This window comes from Carcharhinus amblyrhynchos, chromosome 3, assembly GCF_965287045.1.
Source record: "Carcharhinus amblyrhynchos chromosome 3, sCarAmb.v2.hapA, whole genome shotgun sequence".
NCBI classification, from domain to species: Eukaryota; Metazoa; Chordata; class Chondrichthyes; order Carcharhiniformes; family Carcharhinidae; genus Carcharhinus; species Carcharhinus amblyrhynchos.
The window spans coordinates 115,511,334-115,526,165 of NC_137326.1; the positions used below are offsets into that span (position 1 = coordinate 115,511,334).

Sequence of the window (14,832 nt, forward strand, 5' to 3'; positions counted from 1 at the left end):
TTAAAAAGTTGCTCCAATTTTATTGAAAATTGATACCACACAGCTTATATAGTGCAAATTACACTACTGGGAAAAGAAAAGCATTTTCCTCACTTCAGATGCAAACTATAAGATTACATTATCATTATTCTAGTGAACAGTGCATTTATCAAACAGTTTCAGTTCAACTGAATGATATTGTTGTTTATTTTACACATTTTATGATAATACCTAGAAGCGCTTTATTGTTTATTGTCATTTCTATAATTAGAACATGTGACATCTTCTGGAACCTCAGAAGAAAGCACTTCAGCAGAGGCAGTTACAACTATGATCACTTCCCCAGCAACTACAACACCAGGATCAACAGGTATAATCTAAGAACATAAGAACATAAGAAATAGGAGCAGGAGTAGGCAATCTAGCCCTTCGAGCCTGCCCCGCCATTCAATAAGATCATGGCTGATCTGAAGTGGATCAGTTCCACTTTCCCGCCTTCTCCCCATAACTCTTAATTCCCTTGTCTGTCAGAAATCTATCTACCCGCGGCTTAAATATATTCAATGAGGTAGCCTCCACCACTCCAATGGGCAGAGAATTCCAGAGATTCATCACCCTTTGGGTGAAGAAGTTCCTCCTCAACTCTGTAGTTCTTTCATGTACCCAACAAATAAACAAACTCAAATTAACTTAGGGACAAATTAAGAAGAGCAGCCCCCTAAAAAGGGGGGGATAGCCGAACTGAAACCAAAATCCAAAGGAAACTTAAAACATTAAATCAAAATGTGATTGTGAGGGTCTATAACACACACAAGCCCCTGCAGTGCCCAGCAGTCCTCAACTCTGTAAGTCTATTGCAAGTTAGCTATCCAAAATTATTTATGGGATAAATTGCCAATGTTGATCCTTTTTGCATGAATCCAAATTAAAATCAATGGCCTTTGCTAATGTGCTGTAAACTGATTAGTGACGATAAATCAGCCAAATTAATATTCTTTGTAATGGTGAAAGTATATCAAGTAGAAAAGTGCTTGTAACAGCCTTTTTAAATGGCAACAAGTTGTGCTTCACTTTAAGATCAGGTGCAATCTATAATAAGTACCAAACAAACACACGTTTTAATTTCATGTCATTGAATTTATGTTCCTAATTTATGAGCCTAATGCTGAAATCAACAAGAAGATTGGGTGGAATTTGTCCATAATTTGACAGTGCCTGGCTCTGACTGAAAACTAGTGTGTATCTTTCCAATGCACTTCTAAGTTTTCAGAGTAGACCTTGAACTATTCTGACAAAAAAATTGGAGCATCTGGCTTATATCATCAGTCTTGTGGGTTGGGGCCTAATAGAGCTGGCAAGGCCGGCTCCAGAGAAATCAGGTGGTGTTTCGATCAGAACTGACATTAAAATATCCCCAGACCACCCCCGCCACCATTCCGCAAAGGTATCGGGGGCTCTAATCCTACAATGGTACAACTGTCGTGGACTCTCCCCTCCTGTCATAGCACAATTATCAGTGGCTATTCCCCACCCTCTGCCCACAATCACAATGGCAGAATCTCCGCCACTCCTCCTCCATGCAAGGTTCCCTCACCCTGTCAATGTCCACTACCCCTCTCAATTACAACCGTGATCCCTAAACCCAGCAACCACAACACCCACATCAACAGGTATGATCAATTATAATCTAACAATCCAATATTATAGAAGGAATAAATTACACATGTTGATTATGCATTTTTCATAAAACAAATGTAACCAATTATTTAAAATGTTAAAATTGATATTCAACCAGCCACACTTATACTCTCTGTAATGATAAATTTTACATTCAAAATAGCTTGTGGAAGCCTATTTAAAATACATCACATAGAGTTTGACTTTTGAGATCAGGAGCAATCTCACAATAAGTACAAAAACAAAACACTATTTGCATGTTTATCATGTTTTGAGCCCATGTCATTGTTGAGCCACATACTGCCATCAGCAGGAACATTGCTTTCTTTCACTGACAACTCTTTTAACATCACAGCTATATCATCACTTTCAACATCAGGACTACACATCAACAGAACTACTCACAGCGATAACCACATCTTCCACCAATTCAGTCTCAAAAAGTGAAACAACAGGGCAGATGGGGGGAATTCTCCCTGCTGCGCTGAACAATTAGCACAGCGGGCCAGGAGACTTGAGCGGAGACTGATTCACGTGATTCATGCTGGGCGTACAGGCCTCTGCGTGTCTCCCAGCTTAAATTTTTTGGTGTGGACCAAACTACGTTGAAAATAAAAAAAGCATGTGTTTAGATACCTTAGCATATTATTAGCGAGTCCATGACTAGAATCACTGCCCCAGCTAGCATCTCCCCCCTTCTCTGGTGTGACGTCACACTGGCAGGATTTACAACTGTTGTATAAGAATCAGAACTTGGCTTGGCAGCATTGAACGGGAGTGAGGAGGTAAGTTTTATGGGGCTACAGCCTCCTGAAGGGGAGGTTGGAGGCAGGGCCTGGAAAATTTCTGGTTGCTATGGGGCAGTCCCTGGAGAGCTGAAAGCACTATCCACAGGCCAAGGGGCATTCCATGTAGTCCCTGTGGGGTGGGGTGTTGTCCTTTACTCAGTGCTGGTCAGGTTGCTGTCTGCAGCCACTGGGCTGTTCCATTGGGGTGGGGTCCTTTACTAAGTGTTGGTCAAGCTGCTGTCTGCAGACACTGGGCTGTTCCATTTACTGGATGTGGTGTGTGGTAAGGGACTGGACTGAATGCTGGAGTTTTTAGGGAGGTGGGGAGAGGGAGGGTTGGTGATGAGGGAGTGCACCATGTGCGCTTGAAAGCTATTCAGTTCAAGCAACTGGTGCTCCAAGCAGGAGTGCCCTGTTTAACATAGACACTCATGCTGATGTATTCTGCAGAGAATGGGAACCCATCTTGTGATAATTAGGTGTCTGTCCCTGCCCCATCTCCCTGACCTGCAACACTGCCTGGAAGGAAATGCTGTAGTTGCACTCATAGAACATAGAACATTACAGCGCAGTACAGGCCCTTCAGCCCTTGATGTTGCACCGACCAGTGGAACCAATCTAATGACCCTCTAACCTAAACTATTCCAATGTTATCCATATGCCTATCCATGGACCATTTGAACGCCCTTAAAGTTGGCGAGTCCACAACTGCTGCAGGCAGGGCATTCCACGACCTTACTACCCTCTGAGTAAAGAACCTACCTCTGACATCCGTCCTATAATTACCGCTCCTTAATTTAAAACTATGTCCCCTTGCGTTAGCCATCACCATCTGAGGTAAAAGGCTCTCACTGTCCACCCTATCCAATCCTTTGATCATCTTGTATGCCTCAATCAGGTCACCTCGTAACCTTCTTCCCTCCAATGAAAATAACCTCAAATCCCTCAGCCTTTCCTCATAAGACCTTCCCACCATACCAGGCAATATCCTGGTAAACCTCCTCTGCACCCTTTCCAATACCTCCACACCTTTCTTATAATGCGGCGACCAGAACTGTACACAATACTCCAAGTGCGGCCGCACCAGAGTTTTGTACAATTGTAACATGACCTCATGGCTCTGAAATTCAATCCCTCTACCAATAAAAGCTAACACACCGTATGCCTTCTTAACAACCTTATCAACCTGGGTGTTAACTTTCAGGGAGCTATGCACATGTACCCCGAGATCTCTCTGCTCGAAGAAATGGCTCGAGGGAATGCAAGGGCCACAATGCACACCAACCTGCGTGGTCTCCCTGCATGCTGTGCTCATGATGCCAATGGCAGGCAACCTGATCAGGTGATGCATGGCACCACAGAATATGATGAGATGCCAGCATCCACAAGTGGAAGAACTAGTCCCAGTGAGGGTGGGGGGGAGAGAGCGATGGTGGTGGTGCTGGGGTAGTTGCAAGCAATGACATGTATCCATCAATCTCTCTGACTCTAACCCTCACAGTGCAGAATGGATCTTGGTCTTATTGATCTTGAGCTGGCTATCACGGTGGTGGCTGAGGAGAAAGCAATGGTTCAGGAGGTAGTAGGTGTAGGGAGGCCCTCCAGGAACCAGTGGCAGCCTCTCAGGAACGATGGCAGGGGGCTGCCACATTTGGCCATGAGGTGGGAGAGCAGTCTCCCAAAAAGGTTGCCAGAAGAACATGGATGCTGAGGCCTAAGTGGTACCGGACCAGGACATCTTTCAAGGGACCATCGGAGGTTCTGTGCCATCCAGGCTCCACCTATCCAAGGACATGGTCAGGTACTTGTTTTGAGTGCTCACACACCCGACACCTGAGGGGAGGGGCGGCCCCTCCAGTAGAGGTTAAGTTGATGGTGGCACTTAACTTCTATGCAACAGGATCATTTCAGGCACCCTGCGGCGACCTATGTGGGATCTCACAGGCTTCAGTACACAGATGTGTTCACCAAGTGACAGATGCCTTGTTCACCAGGCAGGCCAGTACATACACTCTGATGTTGGACAGAATCAGGAGGAGGCCTGGGCTGTAGGCTTTGCTGCTATTGCCGGGATGTCCCATGTCCAGAGAACAATGGATGGGACACATTGCCCTGCAGTCCCCATGAGGTGAGGGCAACCATTCATCAGCTGAAAAGGGTTCCACTTCCTCAATGTCAAAATCATTTGCGACCATCAGATGATTGTCATGCAGGTCTGTGCACGCCACCCAGGGAGTGTCAATGGCAGCTTTGTGCTGAGGCAGTCGGACATTTCTGTGCTCTTTGAAGACCAGCCCAGGCTGGCGGGCTGGCTCATGAGGGACAAGGGCTACCTGCTGAGGTCATGGTTGATGTTGCCAGTGTGGAGGCCTGTGACCGAGGCAGATGTCCACTTCAATAAGGCCCATGCTGCCATCTGGTCCATGGTAGAACATTGCATAGGCCTGCTGAAAATGCAATTCCGTTGCCTGGACTGCTCTGGGGGTGTCTTGCAGTATGACCCTGAGCATGCCATCCGCATTATCGTTGTCTGCTGCATTCTGCACAATGTCGCACAGCAATGGGGAAACCACCTGGAAGAAGAGGAGGAGGAGGAATGTCACCAGGCAGAGCTGGAAGACCTGCATTTGAGGAGCTGGAGGATGGAAGCAGGTGGCAATGGCAGGGGTCCAGCAGGGCAGGGCAGCAAGAGAGGCCTGATAGCAGCCACTTTATCTAGTTGGTGCTGTGCAGTGTGGTTCATGCCCCCTTCCCCCTCCACCAGCTGTAGCCCTGGACCTATTGCCCCAAATGCTAATGTTCCCAACACTTACTGCTGTGTGGGCTCAGGTGGCAGAGTGTATTCAGAGAACATGTAGGAGTCAGACTTGGCTGGCAGCAGGAACCAGATCCCAGTGTGCCTTCAGTGAGTCATCCTCCAGCCTTCACCAAAGATTTGCTACCAGTGCCAGCCCAGGCCCATTAACCAGTTGTGATGTTTCTCGAGGTTGGGGATGTTGGGGGGTGGAGAACGTTGGTGATGGTAATGCTGAGAGAGCGTGTGGGGAAGGTTGGGGGGGGGCTGAGAGAGGGTGGAGAAAGGTAGAAGGTGGGCTCAGAGAGGGGAGGGGGGAGGGTCATGTGGTTTGAGTGGTCAGCTTTGAGTTGTGGGGGGTGGCCGCTGCAGTGGTTCCTGGGGTGTGGTGGAAGGACACTGAGCTCTGTGGGAGGACAGTCAGACACAGATTAGTCACAGCTATGAGGTGAAAATAACATTTAATTGTGTTCTCAACATTTTCCTGACATAAGCCTGACAACTGCTGATCATTACCCATGCCCTCTTAGCGAATCTTCAACTTTCTAATTTTGTGTGGCCTACTACTCCACCTCCAATGTGCAGCTTGGGAGAGCACCTAGACGAAGCAGTAGGCCACACAAAATGAGAAAATTGTAGATTCACTAAAGGTAAAGGTCAGCAGTCATCAGCCAAGGCCCTCCAGATCCTGCCCCCCCGCCCCCCTCCCCGCAGGGGACAGCTGCTAAGGGCATCACAGGCAGCAGAGCACGGATCACAGCTGGACACCCACCTCCGATGTGATCCTGAGAGAGCACCTAGACACAGGTGTCCAGTTGTGATCCGCGCTCTGCTGTCTGTGACGCCCTTGGCATCTGCCCCCTGGGGGGCCAGGACCTGGAGGGCCCTGGCTGATTTGCAGATGACACTGACGTTTCTGTGGCACCCTGTTCTTCCAGAAAGCCCTGAGATGCCTCGAGGTAAGGAAGGTGACATCTGGAGTCTCCATGGTGGAAGGCTGCAGCATCGGCTCTTGCCCTTCTTCCTCCCTTGGGGTGCCCATAGGACCTGGGGACACTCCATGAGATGCCAGATGGACAGAGCTCCAGAAGCTTCAGTGTCACCTGGTTCTGCCAGTCCTGGAGATGTGTCAGATGAGTCTGTCCCATGGTCTACAATCCCTCAGCCCTGGCCCTCTGAAACTCAGCCAAGATCTGGATTTCCTCTGCTATACAGCATTCTGTGAGCAAGCCAGGCTCTGGAGCCCCTCAGCATTAGCCCTCTGAGACTGCACTAAGTTGTCAAGGCTTACAGCCACAGCCCACTGTGTCTCCAGAACCCCAGCGAGAGCCCCAGCCATGGCCAGCAACGTCTCCAACATGCCCCCATCACCCGTGACCACAGACCGATGTGCTTCCAGGATGCCGGTGACACCCTCAATGGTGGCCCACTGTGTGTCTGCCATGGCCTGCTGTGTCTCCAGGGTGGCCTGGAGCCAATCACCCATGAGGCCAGACTTTCCATTCCGAACACCACCCTTGCAGTATTGGTCTGGTTTGCATGCTGTGCCGGCACCACCTCCTGCAATAGCACTCTGTTGACTCCTCTAGACAGCCTTGCAGTCGCAGCAGAGTTGTTGACAGCCCATCCACAACTCCCCGGGTTTTCTGATGCATCTTCACCAGCTTAGGGACGGACGAACTCTGAGGCCCAACATCTGGCTTGGGGCTAGCTGAATTCTCCCCTCCGTCAGAGTTCCGTGTGTCTGAGTCCTCAGGCGGCACGATGGCGTTGTGAGGTAGCACTGCTACCTCACAGCGCCAGGCAGCCAGGTTCAATTCCAGCCTCAGGTCACTGTCTGTGCAGAGTTTGCACATTCTACCCATTCTACATCAGTTTCCTCCGGGAATTTTGGTTTCATAGAACATAGAAAAACTACAGCACAAACAGGCCCTTCGGCCCACAAGTTGCACCGATGACATCCCTACCTACTAGGCTTATCTATAACCCTCAATTCTATTAAGTCCCATGTACTCATCCAGAAGCCTCTTAAAAGACCCTATCAAATTTGCCTCCACCACCACCAATGGCAGCCGATTCCACCCACCCACTACCCTCTGAGTGAAAAACTTACCCCTGATATCTCCTGTGTACCTACTCCCCAGCACCTTAAACCTGTGTCCTCTTGTAGCAACCATTCCATTCCATTCCTTCCACACTCCAAAAATGTGGGAGTTAGGTGAATTGGCCATGCTAAATTGCCTCTTAGTGTCAGGGAGATTAGCAGGGTAAACGTGTGGGATTACGGAGATTGGATCTGGGTGGGATTGTTGTCACTGCAGGCGATGGTTCTGAATGGCCTCCTTCTGCACTGTAGAGGTCCAATGATTCTATTCTGTGATTCTATGTGCCCACCTCCACCTGATGTGCATCAGCGGCTGTGATGTGCTCACCACTAAGTGACCCAGAAGCCTCAGCATTAACATGACCCACCGTGGTGATAGTCTCTGTGTTGGTGGGTTGTGTTGTTGATGCCTGTGCTGATTTATTGGTGCTGTCCTCAGAGGATCGCTGAGTGCCTCCTTTTGAGGTGTCATCCGAGGTGTCCAGGGGGCTATTTTCAGGAGCAAGGGTGGGGGAGGGGGGTGCAAAACCAGAAGGGCCTAGTGCATCAGGATCAAGAACTGTAAAAGGGGCACACGTTAGGGGCAGGAAGGGAAAACAGCCCATTCAGCATGGCATTTAATTCAAAGAAGACTAGAAATAAAGTTCAGCTGATGCTCACTTGCATGCCAGATGCTGACCTGGCTGCTGGTGACCATTCATAGAACATAGAACGTAGAACATAGAACATTACAGCGCAGAACAGGCCCTTCGGCCCACGATGTTGCGCCGACCAGTTTTTTAAAAAAAAACACTGACCCACTAATCTAAACCAATCCCTTTTCGTCCATAAACCTATCCACAGATCTCTTAAACGCCCCCAAACTAGGCGCATTTACAACTGCAGCAGGCAGGGCATTCCAGTCCCTCACCACCCTCTGGGTAAAGAACCAACCCCTGACATCCGTCCTATAACTACCCCCCCTTAATTTAAAGCCATGCCCCCTCGTGCTAGCTTTCTCCATCCGAGGAAAAAGGCTATCACTATCCACCCTATCTAAACCTCGAATCATCTTATACGTTTCAATAAGATCCCCTCTTAGCCTCCTTCTTTCCAGCAAAAACAACCCCAAATCCCTCAGTCTCTCCTCATAGGACCTCCCCTCCATACCAGGCAACATCCTGGTAAACCTCCTCTGCACCCTCTCCAAAGCCTCCACGTCCTTCCTGTAATGTGGGGACCAGAACTGCACACAGTACTCCAAGTGCGGCCGCACCAGAGTTGTGTACAGTTGCAACATGACGCTGCGATTCCTAAATTCAATCCCCCTACCAATAAACGCCAAGACACCGTATGCCTTCTTAACAACCTTATCTACTTGATTCCCAACTTTCAGGGATCTATGTACACATACACCTAGATCCCTCTGCTCCTCCACACTATTCAAAGTCCTCCCGTTAGCCCTATACTCAACACATCTGTTACTCCTACCGAAATGAATTACCTCACACTTCTCCGCATTAAACTCCATCTGCTACCTCGCGGCCCAGCTCTGCAACCTGTCTAAGTCACTCTGCAAACTATGACACCCTTCCTCACAATCTACCACACCTCCGACTTTGGTGTCATCAGCAAACTTACTAATCCACCCAACTATACCCTCATCCAGATCATTAATAAAAATTACAAACAGCAGTGGCCCCAAAACAGATCCCTGAGGCACACCACTCGTAACCGAACTCCATGACGAATATTTACCATCAACCACCACCTTCTGTCTCCTATCTGCTAGCCAATTCCTGATCCAAGTACCTAGATTACCCCCAATCCCATACATCTGCATTTTCTGCAGAAGCCTACCATGGTGAACCTTATCAAATGCCTTACTAAAATCCATATATACCACGTCAACTGCCTTACCCCTATCCACCTCTTTGGTCACTTTCTCAAAGAACTCAATAAGGTTAGTAAGGCACGACCTACCTGCTACAAAACCATGCTGACTGTCTCTAATCAATTCATTACTCTCCAAATAACTATAAATCCTATCCCTAATAATTCTTTCTAAAAGCTTGCCCACAACAGAAGTAAGACTCACCGGTCTATAATTCCCGGGGAAGTCTCTGTTCCCCTTCTTAAACAATGGGACAACATTCGCTGTCCTCCAATCTTCCGGTACTATACCAGAGACCAACGATGACCTGAAGATCAGAGCCAGAGGCTCTGCAATCACCTCTCTTGCCTCCCAGAGAATCCTAGGGTAAATCCCGTCCGGACCAGGGGACTTATCTATTTTCAAGCCCTCTAGAATATCCAGCACATCCCGGTATCAACTGAAATACTGTCTATTTTACACCCCTGCACCCCAGTGTCCTCCTCAGCTACATTCATGTCCCCCTGCGTGAACACCGAAGAGAAATATTGGTTCAATGCCTCTCCAATCTCTTCCGGTTCCACACACAACTTCCCTCTACTGTCTGTAACTGGCCCTAATCTTGCCCTAACCAACCTTCTGTTCTTGACATACCTATAGAACGCCTTAGGATTCTCCTTAATCCTATCAGCCAAAGTCATCTCATGTCCTCTTTTAGCCCTTCTTAACTCTCTCTTCAACTCCCTCCTAGCCAATCTAAAGCTTTCTAATGCACTACCTGAGCCCTCAAGCCTCATCCGAACATAAGCCTCCTTTTTCTTCCTAACCAACGAATCAACTTTTTTAGTACACCATGGTTCCCTAGCCCTACCAAATCCTCCTTGCCTGACAGGGACATACCTATCACAGACCCGCAGTAGCTGCTCCTTGAAAAAACTCCACATTTCGGACGTTCCCAGTCCCTGTAATCTCCTAGTCCAACCTATGCTTCCTAATTCTCTCCTAATAGCCTCATAATTACCCTTCCCCCAGCTAAAACTACTGACCCGAGGTTCATGCCTATCCCTTTCCATCACTAAGGTGAACGTAACCGAATTGTGGTCACTATCACCAAAATGCACACCAACTTCCAAGTCTAGCACCTGGTCTGGCTCATTACCCAGCACCAAATCCAATATAGCCTCACCTCTAGTTGGCCTATCTACATACTGAGTCAAAAAACCTTCCTGCACACTTTGAACAAAAACTGATCCCTCTAACGAGCTAGAGCTATAGCAATTCCAATCAATATTAGTAAAGTTAAAGTCCCCCATAACAATTACCCTATTACTTTCACTCCTAACCAGGATCGTCTCCACAATCCTTTCCTCAACCTCTCTAGAACTTTTTGGAGGTCTATAAAAGACTCCCAGCAGGGTGACCTCTCCTCTCCTATTTCTAATCTCCGCCCATACTACCTCAACAGACAAGTCCTCATCAAACTTCCTCTCTGACACTGTGATACAGTCCTTGACCAATAATGCTACCCCACCCCCCCTTCTACCTCCTTCTCTACTCCGACTAAAGCATTTGTACCCCGGGACCTGCAACATCCATTCCTGACCCTGCTCTATCCATGTCTCTGAAATGGCCACAAAATCAAAGTCCCAGGTACTGATCCACGCTGCAAGTTCATCCACTTTATTGCGAATACTCCTCGCATTAAAGTATACGCATTTCAAACCCTGCGCCGCCCCACCCCCACAATGCCATGCATTGCAGTCCCCATCTATGCCCCCCTCACTTTCACCCCCTCTACTCAGGATCCCACCCCCCCTCTGAATCAGTTTAAACCACTCCGCATAGCCTTCACAAATTTACCCCCCAGGATATTTGTTCCCCTCTGGTTCAGGTGTAAACCATCACTCTTATAGAGGTCCCACCTTCCCCAGAATGAGCCCCAATTGCTCAAGTACTTGAACCCCTCCCTCCTGCACCATCCCCTCAGCCACAAGTTCAAACTTTCCCTCTCTCTATTCCTCTCTAAACTATCCCGTGGCACAGGCAAGAGTCCAGAGATAACCACTCTGTCTGACTTGGCCTTTAGTTTCCACCCCAACTCCATGAATCTCTGCTTAATATCCCCTTCCCTTAGCCTCCCTATGTCATGTGTCCCCACATGAATTATAACTTGGGGTTGATCTCCCTCTCCCCTAAGAGTCTTGAATATCCTCTCTGATACATCCCAGACCCCAGCCCCTGGTAGGCAACATACCAGCCCTGAGTCCCTACCATTACTACCGACTCTCCTATCCGTCCCCTTAACTGTGGAGTCCCCAATCACGAGGCCCAATCTTTTGCATCCCCTAACCACCTGAGCTTTTACAAGGTGTGTCTGCTCCGCTGTCAGTTCCAGGGTACGCTTCTGATACACTGAGCATTCACAGCTCTGGGACATCCCCACTAGTCTTCTTCCTCTCATGGCAGTTGTGTGCATTCTTCTCCAGTGGGGACATAAGGGGGATTGAAAGCATGATGTATAGAAGGGCATGGGGTGCAATGCGTGTGAGGGTTGGGGAGCTTGTGGTGATCATTTCTGGAGAATGTGTTCACACTGGGGGAATTGATTGGTTGGGGGGGATCAGTACAGTGGGGGTTGGTGCAGGGATATGGGGGTAGACCTGGTGGGATTGTGGTCAGCGCGGACTCAATGGGCCGAATGGCCTCTTTCTGTACTGTAGGGTTTCTATGATAAAGTTTCTTTCTATGGTGGCTGCCCCGAGGTGTCTGGGAATGGTTTGACATTGTCAGGACAGCACATGTATAGGTGTCAGAATGTGATGCATATACACCCTTGCAGCTCGAAGAAGGTCGTTCATTTTCTTGCGCCGCTGTTCTCCACACCAAGCGGTCAGGGTCTTAGCATTTACTGATGAGGCCACCACCTCCCAGAATGTGCTTGCTGCATAACCACTTGGCGATGGCCCTGAATGAGGTAGAGCAGCTGGCGCCTCTTCTCCAAAGATCTCAGTGCACTGCTCACTCTCCAAAGATCTCGGTGCACTTTTCTTTGGGGCCATCTTCCTAGCGTGACTCACTGTTTGTCCATAATCATGACTCTGGCTTGCTAAGGGAGTCATGATGTGGAGATGCTGGTGTTGGACTGGGGTAAACACAGTAAGATGTCTCACAACACCAGGTTAAAGTCCAACAGGTTTATTTGGTAGCAAACGCCACTAGCTTTTGGGGTTCTGCCCCTTTGTCAGGTGAGTGGGGCGTTCACAGAATCACAGAAACCCGACAGTGCAGAAAGAGGCCATTTGGTCCATTGAGTCTGCACTGACCACAATCCCACCTGTTCCTTACTCCCATATCCCCACATATTTACCCGTTAATCCCTCTAACCTACACATCTCAGAACACTAAGGGACAATTTTAGAATGGCCAATCAACCTCACCTGTACATCTTTGGCCTGTGGGAGGAAACTGGAGCACCCAGAGGAAACCCACGCAGACATGAGGAGAATGTGCAAACACCACACAGACAGTGACCCAAGCCGGGAATCGAACCCAGGTCCCTGGAGCTGTGAAGCAGCAGTGCTAACTACTGTGCTACTGTGTCGCCCACAAACAGGGCATATAAAGGCACACACTCAGTTTATAGAATACTGATTAGAATGTGAGTCTTTACAGCTAATCAAGTCTTAAAGGTGCAGACAAGAGATGTGTGTTGTCTCCAGGCAGGACAGTAAGTGAGGTGTTACAAGCCCAGGCAAGTCATGGGGGTTACAAATAGTGTGACATGAACCTAAGATCCTGGTTGAGGCCATCCTCATGTGTGCGGAACCGTAACCATGATTGAATTCTTGGATCAATTGCAAATTTTCAGGTTCCATTTTCATATTTCACAGAACGAATTGAAATGAGCAACCACAAATGTGAGGGTGCTTCTTGTCACAGTACCGACAGTCAATTCTTCAATCAATATTTGATACCTAAACAAAATCTGCAACACACTTATGCAGTGATTTTCGTATTTTTCCTGATAATGGATATAACTTGGCTCATAACAGACAACTTTGACAAGTTAACCAACTTTATTGAAACTTGATATCGCACAGCTTATAATCACGCAAACTACACAAGGGGGAAATATTAGGATTTCATCACTTCACTTACAAACTATATGATTATATTATCAACATTCTAGTGAACAATGATTTGGTCAGTTTCAGTTCAATTGAGTGACATTGTCGTTTACACATTTTACAATAATACCTGTTTATTGTCATTTCTATGATTAGAGCATGTGACATCTTCTGGAACCTCAGGAGGAGGCACTTCAACAGAGACAACCGCAACTACGATCACATCCCCAGCAACTACTATACCAGAATCAACAGGTATAATCTATTGCAAGCTACAATCCAATATTATTTATGGGATAAATTACAAATGTTGACACCGCTTACATGAATCCAGATTAAAACCAATGGTCTTTGTGAGTATTTTGTAAACTGATTAGTGACAATCAAGCAGTGAATTCCATACTCCCTGTAATGGTAAATTATATCAAGTAGAAAAAAGTTTTGTAATAGCCTTTTTAAATTGTAACAAGTTGTGCTTAACTTTAAGATCAGGTGCAGTCTGTAGTAAGTACCAAACAAACACATTTTAATTTCATGTCATTGAATTTATCTTCCTAATTTATGAACTTAATGCTGTAATTAACAAGAATATTGGGTAGAATTTGCCCATAATTTGTCAGTTCCTGGCTCTGACTGGAAACTGGTGTGTACCTCTTCAGATGCACTGCTGAATTTTCAGACTGGTGCTGGAATTTTACCGCCATGCCCACTATGGGAATCGGAGCTGGTGAGGGATGGACAATGGGAAGATCCATTGACCTCAGGCGGAATTTTACATGTTCAGGATGAGCGAGGCCGTAAACTCCTGTCCTAGATCTTCAGCCACTCTGACAAAAGAATTTGGAGGGTGTGCTTATGCCATCAGTCTAGTGGGTCAGGATCCAAGAGAGTGGGCAAGGCTGGCTCCAGAGAAACCAGATGAAATTTCAATCAGAACTGATGTTAAACTATCCTCAGACTGCCTCGTCACCATTCCGCAAACCTCCACCGCTCCAACGGCACAACTCTTGCAGGCTCTCCCCTCCTGCCGCAGCACAATTACTAGTGGCTATTCCACCCTCTCTCCCAAAATCACTACGATAGAATCACATCCCCCCTCAGTGCAAGGTCCCCTCACCCCCTCAAGACCACTACCTCCCTCAATGCAAAGTCTCACTTTCAATCTAATTTCCCCCTTCAAAGGTGTCAGTGCTCTTGCACTGCAACCCCCAACAGCAGACAAAATGGGAATACATCCACCAATTGGGCTCCTCAGATGGACCATCCCAACATTGCAGCACATGTTGGCACAAGCTGGTAGTACAAATCTGGCAGTGCTGACGTATATCTCTGTCCTTTAACAATATGTAAATAAAATATATTTAAATGTGGGTCCCATCACCATGTCACTGGCGAGGGATAGGGAAAATTGGAAATGAGATCTTCCAGCAAGATGTTCATTTCCTGACACTCGTGGCATTTAGCATCTTCATTGCCTTTCTTGCTGATACAGATGCAAAATCCATAGTCCA

General features: G+C 47.6%; 1 protein-coding gene across 1 annotated transcript in view; it reads left to right on the forward strand.

The window, feature by feature from the left end:
* Nucleotides 1-14,832, forward strand: part of LOC145341249 (uncharacterized) — a 326,614-nt gene that overhangs the window by 118,050 nt on the left and 193,732 nt on the right. The window contains exons 46-47 of the mRNA XM_080186176.1: nt 251-349; nt 13,478-13,576. Of these exons, the coding sequence (XP_080042302.1) occupies nt 251-349; nt 13,478-13,576 (198 nt within the window). The remainder of the gene's footprint in view (nt 1-250; nt 350-13,477; nt 13,577-14,832) is intronic.